This window comes from Carassius gibelio, chromosome B18 (assembly GCF_023724105.1).
Source record: "Carassius gibelio isolate Cgi1373 ecotype wild population from Czech Republic chromosome B18, carGib1.2-hapl.c, whole genome shotgun sequence".
Classification (NCBI taxonomy): domain Eukaryota; kingdom Metazoa; phylum Chordata; class Actinopteri; order Cypriniformes; family Cyprinidae; genus Carassius; species Carassius gibelio.
Window position 1 is genome coordinate 12,747,364 of NC_068413.1, and position 12,845 is coordinate 12,760,208.

General features: G+C 36.9%; 1 protein-coding gene and 1 long non-coding RNA gene across 2 annotated transcripts in view; one reads left to right on the plus strand and one right to left on the minus strand.

The window, feature by feature from the left end:
• The window catches only part of LOC127977193 (uncharacterized), a 3,724-nt gene extending 1,068 nt beyond the window's left edge, over window positions 1-2,656 (plus strand). Inside the window, exons 3-4 of the mRNA XM_052581909.1 lie at window positions 1,106-2,115; window positions 2,232-2,656. Coding sequence (XP_052437869.1) covers window positions 1,191-2,115; window positions 2,232-2,479 — 1,173 coding nt within the window. The 5' untranslated portion in view covers window positions 1,106-1,190 and the 3' untranslated portion in view covers window positions 2,480-2,656. The remainder of the gene's footprint in view (window positions 1-1,105; window positions 2,116-2,231) is intronic.
• A 308-nt stretch (window positions 2,657-2,964) lies between these two features.
• LOC127977196 (uncharacterized) lies at window positions 2,965-8,092 on the minus strand. The gene is made up of 4 exons (XR_008158154.1): window positions 7,843-8,092; window positions 6,645-6,766; window positions 6,445-6,545; window positions 2,965-4,153 (listed from the first exon to the last, which is right to left on the minus strand). It is a non-coding gene; the product is annotated as an uncharacterized LOC127977196 (long non-coding RNA).
• Window positions 8,093-12,845: the final 4,753 nt, after the last annotated feature.

The following is a 12,845-nucleotide window of genomic DNA, read 5'->3' on the forward strand; positions in this document are numbered from 1 at the left end:
TTTTTCCGTTTGTTAACTTTTTATTACATGCATGATTTTAATTAGATACATTGTCCATAACATATTTATTTAAAGTTACTTATCTTTGAAAAGGTTATTCAAGAAAAGTTAGGCAGTCAGTCTGAGGGAACAGAGCAGGTAGTCAGGTCTCCATTAGAGGACTTCAGAGGAAAACATAAGAACAGGTAAAAAAAAAAAAAAAAAATCCTGGAAGGACCTCATGCTCTCGTCCTATTAGTTTTTAAAGCTGCACCAATGTCAGCATCAGTTGCCCTACAACATTCCCTGATCTAATGGTGCACTTGACGCTGGCATTATAGGGCGTCGGGTGCCTTGCCACCCTATAACGCCAGCATGCACAAACTGTAATGGTTAGGATTCAGCTCACTGTTGTTGCCCAGTCAGGAAACATATTTTTGCACTTTGAGATTGATATCAGAGGTAAAGTGCTATGCAAATGTAATGTATGATCCCGGGATTTCGAGATCGGCCAAAATGTCCGGGATTAGGCTTTTGCATTCTACAGTTGCCATTCATTGTGTTTACTGTGGCAAGCAGGACGAGACTGAGGGCCGCGGGAGAACGGCGCAAGGCCGGTGGCGTGATTACTGATGAGTGACACCTGTGAGACGCACCGGTCTCGTATCTCTCACGGAGGAGAAGGAATTTTCTTAGCAATGCTAAAATGCACACATCAATCGATCACATGTTTAGCGTTCATGTAAACACTACATTCAGATTCACCAATCAGAATGAATTCAGTTAGATTGAAAGAAAATGTGTGCATGTAAACAATGACAATTTTTGCGTCATATGAGGATTTTTTCCAGACAAAAAATACATAAATCTCTCATCTCAGGGGGATATGAGGGAGGAAAGCATGGTAATTCGAAAATACTACTGGTTTTCTACTAATACAAAGCTTAATGCTAAATCCTGAGAATCCCATTAATGATTGTTTGTGAAAAACAAAATCCTATAGTTTAGAGAAAAGTTTACAATTATATTAAATTTTATTGTCACAGAAACAATGCAATTGTGCAAAACAGACCAGCATAGTTTATTATATTTCCCTTGTTCATGAGTTGTGTTGTTTATTTTTTAGGCCTCATAGCATTCATCCTGCAGTGAGAGAGGGGATAAGAGAGCACATCCTGAGCTTCCCACACCAACGGAACCACTACTCACGGATGAAGGGAGATGTGGAGAGGGAGTACCTGAGCCCTGATTTAAACCTGCTCCGCATGTTCCGCCTGTACAAGGAAAACAATCCAGCATCCACTGCAAAGTTCTGGCTCTATAGGGACATCTTCAAGCAGCAAAACCTCAGTTTTGGGCAGCCAAGAAGTGATACTTGTGCAAAATGTGACGCCCTGTTCTCAAAATTAGTAGCTACTACAACAGATGGAGAAAGGTTGAAGATCACAGCCAAGAGTGAGCTTCACCACCGGAAAGCCGAAAAAGCATACACCCAGTTGCAGGCTGACACAGAGTGGGCCAAAGCCAATGATGACTGCCATGTCGTTTGTATCGACATGCAGGGGGTAGTGTACACGCCAAACCTGACACACTCCAACGTGTACTATCAACGGCAGCTGGCCAACTACAACCTCTGTATCCAGGAGATGGGCACTGACAAACCTCCTACAATGTGCCTCTGGCATGAGGGCATCGCTCACAGAGGTTCCATCGAGGTGGCAAGCTGTCTTTTGAAGTGGGAAGAAACATCTTTCGCTCCCCTAGTCCAGGCAAAGGAACGGAAGCTCATCATCTATAGTGACCGATGCTGTGGGCAGAACAACAACTGGCGAGTCCTAAACCTCATGGCCCTACTCGTATCTAGAGGGTACTTCAGTCAGATAGAGCAGAAGTTCATGGTGTCTGGTCACTCCTTCCTTCCCTGTGACCGTTCATTTGCCACGCTGGACAAGAGGCGTAAGGTGTCCACACTCCACACCCCCAGCGATGTCGCCGAGATGATCCGTGGAGCCAGGCAGCTGCATCCATTTAAAGTAATTGAGATGAAATGTGCGGACTTCAGGCAGCTCCCTGATGCAACATTAAAGCATCCACCTGGCTTCCTAATCACATCCATGATGTGGTTGAAAGTGACAGGTAAAGAACTAAAGAACTAGACTAAAACTAAACTGGTTTTCTGAGATTAACAGTGTTGGGGATATGTGTGTGAAGGAAGAATCATTATTGAATTTCTTGTTGAATCATGATTTCAGCTACTGATCCATGGTGTGTCCACACAAAAGGGAGCCACAGCCTCTACGAGGGATGGAAGCATTGGCTGATCACCAAACAGAGGAAGAATCAACCACCTCCAGCTCCCTTGTTCTCCACCACGTATGCTCGTGCTTACGAGGACCCTTTGCCCATCAAGAAGGAGAAGCACCGTGACCTTATGAAAATGCTAGCCTACATGCCAGCGGAGGCCCAAGCATTTTATGGGACATTAGAATGTGAAGAGTAGCCTGGTATGTGTAGGTCATGTGCAGGGAAAGGTGGGATATATTGTGTATGTTGTGTGAAATTAATCATAAAAGTAGTTGTAGCTTATCTTGTATGCCTTATCTTATGTTGTATAATAGGAATATATAGGTATTTATTTTATTTTATTTAGAACCAAAAAAAGGAAGACGTACACTGTAAAAAAGAATTTGTTGAGTCAACTAAAAATATTTTGTTACCCCGCTGCCTAAAATTTTTTTGTTATCTTGACAAAAAAAATCTTGTTGAAACTACTTCAAACAAGAGTGGAATTAGTCCAGGTAACAAATTTCTTTAAGTTGACTTGACTATTATTTTCTAGTCCAGTCAACTAAATCATGTTGTGTCAACAGGGATTTTTTTTACTTCGATCAATAATCATAAACAAATTTTACCCCACTGCCTTAAATGTTTAAATAAAGATGACAAAACACTTTTTTTAATGTAATTTATTTAATGATAGAGACAACACTTTCATTCACATTTAAATTGAACAAGCAATTTGCTGACAACACATCAACTGATAATTGATAAACAAAACAAAAAATGCAAAATACAAACACGTCTAAAGATCTGAACCGACACTTGAAAGTGTGATGTATAATAAATAACATTGGCATGGGATTGAGAAACAAATAGTTGCATTTCAATTCATCAGATCAAAACCACAGGGATTGTTTTTAATTTCATAACGCAATATGAAAATCAGAAGGTTGAACTCTGCATATTAACCCTGCACAAGTTCACATGCACTCCCCCCACCAGTCATGGTCAAAATGAGAAACCAAGATGTATGTATATATCACAATTAGTTACAAAAAATGAGTGTACTGTACTTCTGTATAATAAGATATAAATGGAATGAATGCACATGGAAGCACAAAGATCTAAACAGTCAGATTCTAAATTTCATAGCACAACATGACCAGACAGAAGTGTTAACATCAGAAGGATATTGAAAGTTTCCAAACTCGTCCCCCATCATAATGCTACATACTGAAAATGTGTACATACTGTTTAAGAAAATGAGAGGTGAAACAACCTCATGAGAACATGCATTATAAGGCACAAAAGAACCTTTCCTTATAAAAAAAAAAAAAAAACACTACTTTTTAAGAAAGAGTGCGGTGGAGCCGATGGACACATCATGAACACTGAAAAGTGAAAGTGACATGACATACATTTGTGCTCAACAAAGTGCTCAACAATGTGCACACACACACACAGCAGTGAACACACACCGTGAACACACACCCAGAGCAGTGGGCAGCCATTTATGCTGCAGTACCCGGGGAGAAGTTGTGCCTTGCTCAAGGACACCTCAGTCATGGTGTTGAGGGTGGAGAGAGCGCTGGACATTCACTCCCCCACACTCCCCCGCGGTAGCGAGCACATGGTGGGAGCAGCTGATCTTCACAAGTTTTTGCAGAGCCTCAATGGTGTATTTAATGCACTGGAGGTAGTGGATGTTCACTGCATACAGACCCATTAGGAGTCCAAATGCCTTGGGGACATGGGAGATGTCAGTGATGACAGGATGTCCAAATGAGACCAATGTTGGTTATTCCTTTGGAAGCACATCACATTGCTGTTCCTCAGTTACAATCAGAATGCCCTCTTCAATTTCTTTCTCAACATCCTTAATGTCACTGGATGGCTAGGAAAAGAAAAAAAATATTACATTACTTAATAAATTTATAACAAATGAACACACATATGTACATACACTATTAAAGTTGTGTGTTTTGTTAAAAGCACAGCTACCAATTAATGCAAAGTGTAATTCACCTTCAAGTGGAAGATATTTTGAAAAATTTAACCAAAAATGAAAGTCAACTGTAAATGGTGCTCCTCAACGGTTTCGTTTAGAAACATTCAAAATAACTTCCTGTATTAAACTGTTAAAAGCCTGTACTAAATTCTTTGTTCTGCTGAACACAAAGAGTTTAAAATCCCATGGGAAGATAAGTGTAAAATACACCCCCAGAACCAACTATACTAAAAATGGGGGGAAATTATTTTCTTCACTGGTATTCTACATGATTTCTGAATGACATAAAATGTGACAAACCAATACAACATTCAGGTTTTCTTTCTTAATCTAATTCTAAGTGTCTAATCTGTCACACCATTTATACAATGATCAGAAAATATTTTGGTGTAAATAGGTATTCCTTTTAAATAATAGTCTGTTGCACTGCATGTTCAGAGTAAAGCATGACTCTTAAGGGCCGTTTCATAGTCAACGCGGGAAAGCGAGCAAGCAACGCGAGCGACACACTCCCTTTCATAGTCTAAACAGTGAACGCAAGCGTCACGGTTGATGCGTGTATGCAATACACGGCTCACGCAACAGGGGGTAGTAGAGTCGGGTCGCGTGATATTCAGATCACAATGGCAACTGAAGAGGAGTGTATTCTGTTGTATAAATCGTATAAATGTTGATGAATACGTATAAGTTCGCATAATTTTTCCTCTTCGCCCGCCATTGTATTCAAACCTTCTTCTTCTGTAAACACAATATACTTGAATTAATGTACAATACTTGCAATGTCGCCCCCACCGACAACGCATAGTATTGCGTGAATCGGCGCGTCGCGTATCAAAAACTAGGACCACACATTTGGCTATGCACCGACGCATAATGGCGGCCGAAGCGTAACGATGCGTAGCCTCAGGGACACGTATGCGTACAGATGCGTTGACTATGAAATGGCCCTAAAGGGTTGGTTAACCCATGTATGTTTTATTCACCCTCATGGCATCGTAGGTGTGTATGACTTTCTTCTTTCAGACAAATCCAGTCGGATAATATAAAAAAATATTTATGGCAATAGGTGGGTGTTTTTTTCAACAGTCCAAAAGTAGTCAAATAATGTGCATCAATTCATAATAAAAAGTACCTCACATGGCTCTGAGAGGTGAATAATGTCCTCCTGTAGCGAATCCATGTGTTTTTGTAATAAAAAAAATACATATTTAAAATGTTATTCAAAACATATTTAAACCCTTTTCTCTCACTTTCGTAAGAGCCATTCCGGGTGGATGAAAATAGGACATAGGGGTCATGCATGCACCGATGATTAGTGACCAACATGGAAGAGCGGAGGAGAGACAACAATACACCAATCACGAAGTAGAATCACAAAATTAGGCTTGCACGTATGATAGTCAGTGGAAGAGAAAAAAAAGTGTTTACAACTTTTTAAATATGGATATTTTTCTTACAAAAAGCACATCGATTTGCTACAGGAAGCCTTTATTCACCCCCCAGAGCCATGTGAGACACGTTTTATTGATGGATGGGTGCATTTTATTTGACTATTTTTGGACTGCTGAGAAAAAAAAACACAACTCTCTGCTGCCATTAAATAACTTGGAAGAGCCAGGAAAATTTTTAATTCAACTCAGATCAGATTCGTCTGAAAGAAGAAAATCATATACACATAGGGTGCCTTGAGAATGAGTAAAACATGGCCTAATTTAAATTTTTTGGTGAAATAATCCTTTAAGCAAAGTTGCTAATGGCCAATATGCTAGCACTGAACATTTTTCAGGATCCAAAACAGTATTCAGCAAAATAATAAAGAATGGCTATGTCCATAAACAGGGTTTCTGGTGGTTTTATGAAGATAAATTCAACACTTTATAAAGACATTTTAAATACCAATTATAGAAAATTCACGGAATAAAACTGGGGAAAATAATGTCAAATTATGTTCTCTAAAATTTGAAGCTGTTCTCTAATTCAAATATCTACATTTTCGTAAAGGGTTCACCCAAAAAAGAAAAAGAAAGAAAATTGTCATTTACTAAACCTCAAGTTGTTTTAAACCTGAATTAGTTTATTTCTGTTAGTCCCAGTCCCAGATCGTCTAACACAGTACACAGATCGTCTAACAACGAGTTACAACCCCAGATCACCCAGATTTCTTCTTCTTCTTTTACCTGGATCACATCACTGCAGACTGATGGTGCTCAGTTTGGTCATCCACAAGCGCAATCCCAGCAGTCATGTCCTTGATGAATTCCTGCGCAGAGCCTGTGTGCTTTAATAAAAACAAAGGGATGCATTAAACAGGGCCTTACAATTGTAAAGCATATAGACTCCAATAAATGTGCATTTATAAATAAATAAATTTACTTACAACTTCGTCCAAGCTCTACAATGTAAATGCCATTTCCATTATGTCTGCATATCTTTTTGATGGATAACTGCAAAAGGACTCGCTGTGGTCCATCCACAGGATTATTGAATTCTGCGCTGAATCTTCAGTCATTCAAAAATATCATAAACATGAAAAATACAAAAACATGTTAAAACACTGTAAAATAAATAAATATAAACATACATACATACATATAAATAAATCTTTACAGAGAAAGACAAATGTATTGACAAGTTTGTTTTAAATGCCAAAGACAAACTATACCATCCAGACAATGCTTTTAAATGACACAACACATAATTATAACACAATAAAAGGAAATTTAACACATTTGTGTCGATCGTTATTGTATCTCTATTTATACAAGATATATGATATTATTACTTTTATTCTAAAATATATAGATTTAAACGTACGCAATTTACTTATGACCGTATATTCACCATAGACTATATAAAAACAGATATTCACGCAGTATTACACTGGGTTCTAGGTTCTAGCGAGGCACTTGAATGACTAAAGTTACTTCAGAAAACTGAAAGAAGAGTTTGTAACGCTACCTTCAGAACTTCATCTGAACCGTAGACTGTAAAAAAATCATCAGAACTAAGCTTATGTCAGCGATATCAAATGTAACGTTAAGTTATGCGCTCCAGAAGAACTCTGAGGGAGGTGCTCATCTATGGTGCTCATTTGTTTCCCTTATAACATGCAGAAAAGACACAGTTCGAGTAGGAATCTTCTTTTTTCTCCTAATGTTTCATCGATGTATATTATGACGAATGTCTTACGCTGTCAGGTTTAGAGCAGTTCCTTTTTTTTTTTTTTTATTCCCGCCGTTCTTAATCCATACAGTGATCCGCGTTGAGCTCTCGCGCTCTGTTTGCACGGCCTCTAACGCAGCCCTGGGCTCAAATAATACATTCAAACTGTATTTTTATCGTGCTCCACATAAGTTTAGCTCCGCTGTCCCGCATGGGAGAATATCTGTTTTAATATTTATAAGGAGAATACTGTGGAACCGCCTGTATTTTGAGGCTTCAGAGTGCCGCGAAACGAACATTTACATACAGTAACTTACATACAGAATATACGACTCTTTAAACAATACTTACTCTTCTGAGACAACAAATGTAATTTTACACATTAAGCCAATAAATACGAATATTTTACTTACCAAAGTTGTATTCTAGTCAAATGTCCAAACTTTGAGGAGAAACTGACTAGAATGGCTGACGACCTTCTTCTCTCTTCAACAACATTCAGGAGAATGACGAGATCTCGCGATAAGTGATGTTGTGAACGTGATATTGCTATTGAATTGAGTCAACAAATTTTTTTAAGTTATGAGGACAAATGACCTAGTTCAGTCAACTTTCAAACTAGTTGAGACACTGAAAACTTAAAATTTTTAGTTGAATGAACAAATTCAGTAGCTGCAAGTTGTGTCAACATAAAAAAATTCATTGAAACAACTAAACTGCTAAATAATTTTTTACAGTGTATATGGTAAACTAGCATATAGAACCAGCATGGAATGAAGATGATGTATGTCTCTATTGTAAATATGTATTGTTTACCATTATTACTGTTTATTGTTTGTATTTATTGTTTATTGTATGTACGGTTTGTTTGTACTGACGTTTATTTTCTGTACTATAAGTAGGCCTATGTATTGTTCATTGTTCGTACCGTATTGTCCGCGTTTTTGTTCTGTGATTTACGTTGGCAAAAAATAAAAAAAATTGAAAGAAAGAAATGCTTAATATTTTCTTTAAGGTTCTGTTACTGTATTAAAACTAAGATAAAGGAATCAAATCTCCAGTGGTTTAAATTGATATGATTAATTGGACTTAATTGGAATTAATTGTTATTCCACATTAACTGGACATATACTGTTCTTCCACATTCCAGAAATGTAAATTACTCTAACTTTTTATTTTTAAGATTGATACTAAAAAATCCAGTCTCATTAGAATTGGGAAGCTTTTGTTGTCTATCTTCAAGTAAAAAAAAAAAAAAGTAATATAATATTCAGTCCAAATTAAAAAAAAATGTATTATTCAAAAATTGAAAATATGGACTTATATGGTTCTTCGTCTCAAGCCCTCAATTAATGGTCATGTGGTATAGGCTGATGAGGCACACATACAGTACTATATATAAAATATAAAAACTAAGGTAATTATCCTACTGGAAGCTGATTTCTTGAAAAACACACTCACAAAACAATTCACTACACTGGCAAAACCTCTGTAAAATGTATTGCATTTATTAATATTGCATTTTTATACTACTACAACTGCTAATATCTTTTATATGAAAGGGTCACACAATTCAATGAAATTGTGTATAACTGTTCATTAGTAGTTACTTCATAGTTATTTTTCTTGAACACTAACTAGTAGATAATTAATAGTAGTTCTTCAGTAGGAATGACAGAATTAATTAGTTATTGATTAGCTAACTGTTACTTAACATAATCATAAAATTTTAAATTAATAAAGTTGTTAAATAAAATTGATTAATTAACATATCTTGCTTAGTAGTTAACAGTAGTGAGTTAAGTGTTAGTGAAAAATTACCTGTTAGTTCTACAATAATTCCTTATTAGTTATGTAGTAAGTAAGAAACCATATTCACTAAACCATGGGTATAGTGTTACCCGTGAGTGTAACCATAACAATCTATTAACACCTCAAAAAGTGCAGATAATGTAAAAATCATATGTAAATGACAAAAGACATCCATGGACATTATGTTAAAAGTACTTCTACCGTTCAGTAACGTTAAAAGAGTCCGTTAAGACCTCCGTGTCTGAGGCGAAAACCGCATCTGCATTTTTTAAAGCTCCTTTGTTTTCGTCTTTCATGGGGCGCGGATAGTAAAGCGGCTCACGCTGAAAATAACAGCAACATTTTGTCATGTTTAGCTTTAAACAATTCAACTGGTATGAATTTTTGACGGTCATTTAAATAGTTAAATATAAATATTAAATGTTACACCTAAATGTTAAATCTAAATGCTAAATCTAAATGTTAAATGTTAAATCTAAATGCTAAATCTAAATGTTAAATCTAAATGTTAAACCTAAATCTAAATGTTGAATCTAAATGGTTCAGTTGAATCTAAATGTTTCAGATAATGACTACCTAAAATAATAAACACGTTTGGAAAAACTGTATTTGAAGAGTAGGCTAGTGTCATTTTTATGAAACTGTTTGCATGCTTAAACGCCAGCAAGAGCCTATGCTCTCTGCTAACACTGATTCGTTGGACATTTTGGATGACAGTAGCGTCAATAGTTACCATACTGTAGAAGCCTTTGACACTTGTAAACAGTCTACACTCACCTAAAGGATTGTCAGTTGCTTCAATGCATTTAGGGGTGTGGTCCTTGTCATGACAATCTCCTGAACCTCAAACTGAATGTCAAAATGGGAAAGAAAGGTGATTTAAGCAATTTTGAGCGTGGCATGGTTGTTGGTGCCAGATGGGCCGGTCTGAGTATTTCACAGTCTGCTCAGTTACTTGGATTTTCACGGGCAACCATTTCTAGGGTTTACAAAGAATGGTGTGAAAAGGGAAAAACATCCAGTATGTGGCAGTCCTGTGGGCGAAAATGCCTTGTTGATGCTAGAAGTCAGAGGAGAATGGGCCGACTGATTCAAGCTGATAGAAGAGCAACTTTGACTGAAATAACCACTCGTTACAACCGAGGTATGCAGCAAAGCATTTGTGAAGCCACAACATGCACAACCTTGAGGCGGATGGGCTACAACAGCAGAAGACCCCACCAGGTACCACTCATCTCCACTACAAATAGGAAAAAAAGGCTACAATTTGCATGAGCTCACCAAAATTGGACAGTTGAAGACTGAAGACAGTTGAAGAAAAATGTTGCCTGGTCTGATGAGTCTCGATTTCTGTTGAGACATTCAGATTGTAGAGTCAGAATTTGGAGTAAACAGAATCAGAACATGGATCCATCATGCCTTGTTACCACTGTGCAGGGTGGTGGTGGTAGTGTAATGGTGTGGGGGATGTTTTCTTGGCACACTTTAGGCCCTTTAGTGCCAGTTGGGCATCGTTTAAATGCCACGGCCTATCTGAGCATTGTTTCTGACCATGTCCATCCCTTTATGACCACCATGTACCAATCCTCTGATGGCTACTTTCAGAAGGATAATACACCATGTCACAAAGCTCGAATCATTTCAAATTGGTTTCTTGAACACGACAATGAGATTACTGTACTAAAATGCTTTTGCTAATGCTGTAAAGCTTTTATAGCAGTATTGGTGATAGCCAATTGTATCCAAAGACAAGTCCTCTAATTTCAATGGAACCTGTTCACAAATATCCCTCATGTGGTATGGTGAATTGACGTCTTCACAGAGTCTCATATCTCATATACTGTCTAGATATGATAGCTTCTTGCTTGCCCTCCCCAACTGCATGTGTTGAGTGTTGTAAAAAGAGTTGAGACATGTAAAATACGTGTTAGGGAACGGATCCTCTTTGGAGGCACTTCAGCTGTGTTACAATGTTTAATTTTCCCCTTGGTAAGTATGTATGAAGTATTGAGCCTGAAAAAAAAAAAAAACCTTTAGCTAGTAGCTACCAACTAAGCTACCAACACTGCTAATCAAGAATACAGGTTCGATTTCTGAAAGCCTGTGATTATAGTAAAAACTGTTGAAAAATCACTTTAAGTTATGACTACAAAGGTATATCTCAATTATATTTTCAAATTCTTACTGAAATTTTTCCAAAAGAGAGAGCAGTGGGAGATGGCGATCTGCAGGTACCAACCGACAACCACCAACTGCCAACTGCCAAGCCCCAAAATTCAGTCAACTTTTTGGACCTTTTTGGATTTTTTCTGTAATTATTTATTTATTTATTTATTTAAATTTAAGTTAATTTGCTTTGTTTTGTTAACTTCGAAATTAAAACTATTTTAAAAATCTTCAGGTTCAGGATAGGTGAAGTAAAAGGTTAAAATAAATCCTATTTCAGACTGCTAAGTATAATAAAAACGCTGTCAAATGAACTTTTTTTTTTCTTTTTTTGACCACAGATGGTCAAGATGTTATAAAACATGACAAATAACAATTTCTGGGGTCAGAGTTGTATTGAAAAATGTGTCCATTTGTCTCTGTGAGTTGTTTACATCAAAAGTTATGCCACTTTAAATCATATTTAGATTTTTCGGGTTTGGTGCAACGGGTTAAAAATAAAGCATTTTGGACATTATTTCAGTTTGGTACCAAATTTAGTCTTAAAATAGACACTTGAATGATAAAGAAATAATATGTTGTGGGAAAAAAAATCACCCTAAGCGTTTGAGAAAACTAAAAAATAGTTGATCCTCTACACATCTTTGGCCATTTTTGCTATTTTTGTCCAGAAATAAGGTCAATATGTTGTCAATGTCTCGTCTTTTCAACGTCTTTTGTCTCTGTATGTTGTTTACTTCTAATGTTATGCCACTTTCTATATCATTTTTTTTATTTTTCGGGTTCCGGTCGGGTGCAGCAAAGGGTTAAAAAAAGAACACTTTTGGTACATTATTTCAGCTTGGCACCTGGCAGATTATGAAAATAGACACTTTAAGGATTTAAAAAAAATCAGGTGGCATAAAAAAAGCCAGGGGGTACGAGTGGACCCCTATTTCCATCTAGACTATTGAATGTTTGATCAATACTCACAGGCTGTCCCTATAGTGGTATTCTTCAGCAGTGTAATGTCAGTGCTGTTCTACCTGGGTGTGATGCAATGGATCATCACAAAGGTAAAAGTGAAACCTATGAGACTTTCAAGAAGATATTTTCTTAATATGGATATATCAATAATCCTGGGTAATGCAGGTAAAGAGGGGGATCTCCACAGAGACTATCAGTGTGGAAGGGAACATATTTGTTGATCAGGTAATATTCCGTCATCATTCCTATAATGTACAAATAAATAAAAAAATGTCTTAAAGCATTTCTATATGTGCATCAGTTTCTTGAAGGAGAAGCTCTTTAACACAATTTTGGGACAATGCATAATACCATTATTGACTGTTACTCATTACTGTCATAATGTTTTATTCACAACTTCACGCTTACATATAATTAGCTGAAGTATGATAATGCATATCAGGCATGCTGTCCGGGGAAGGCCTCAGAGCTC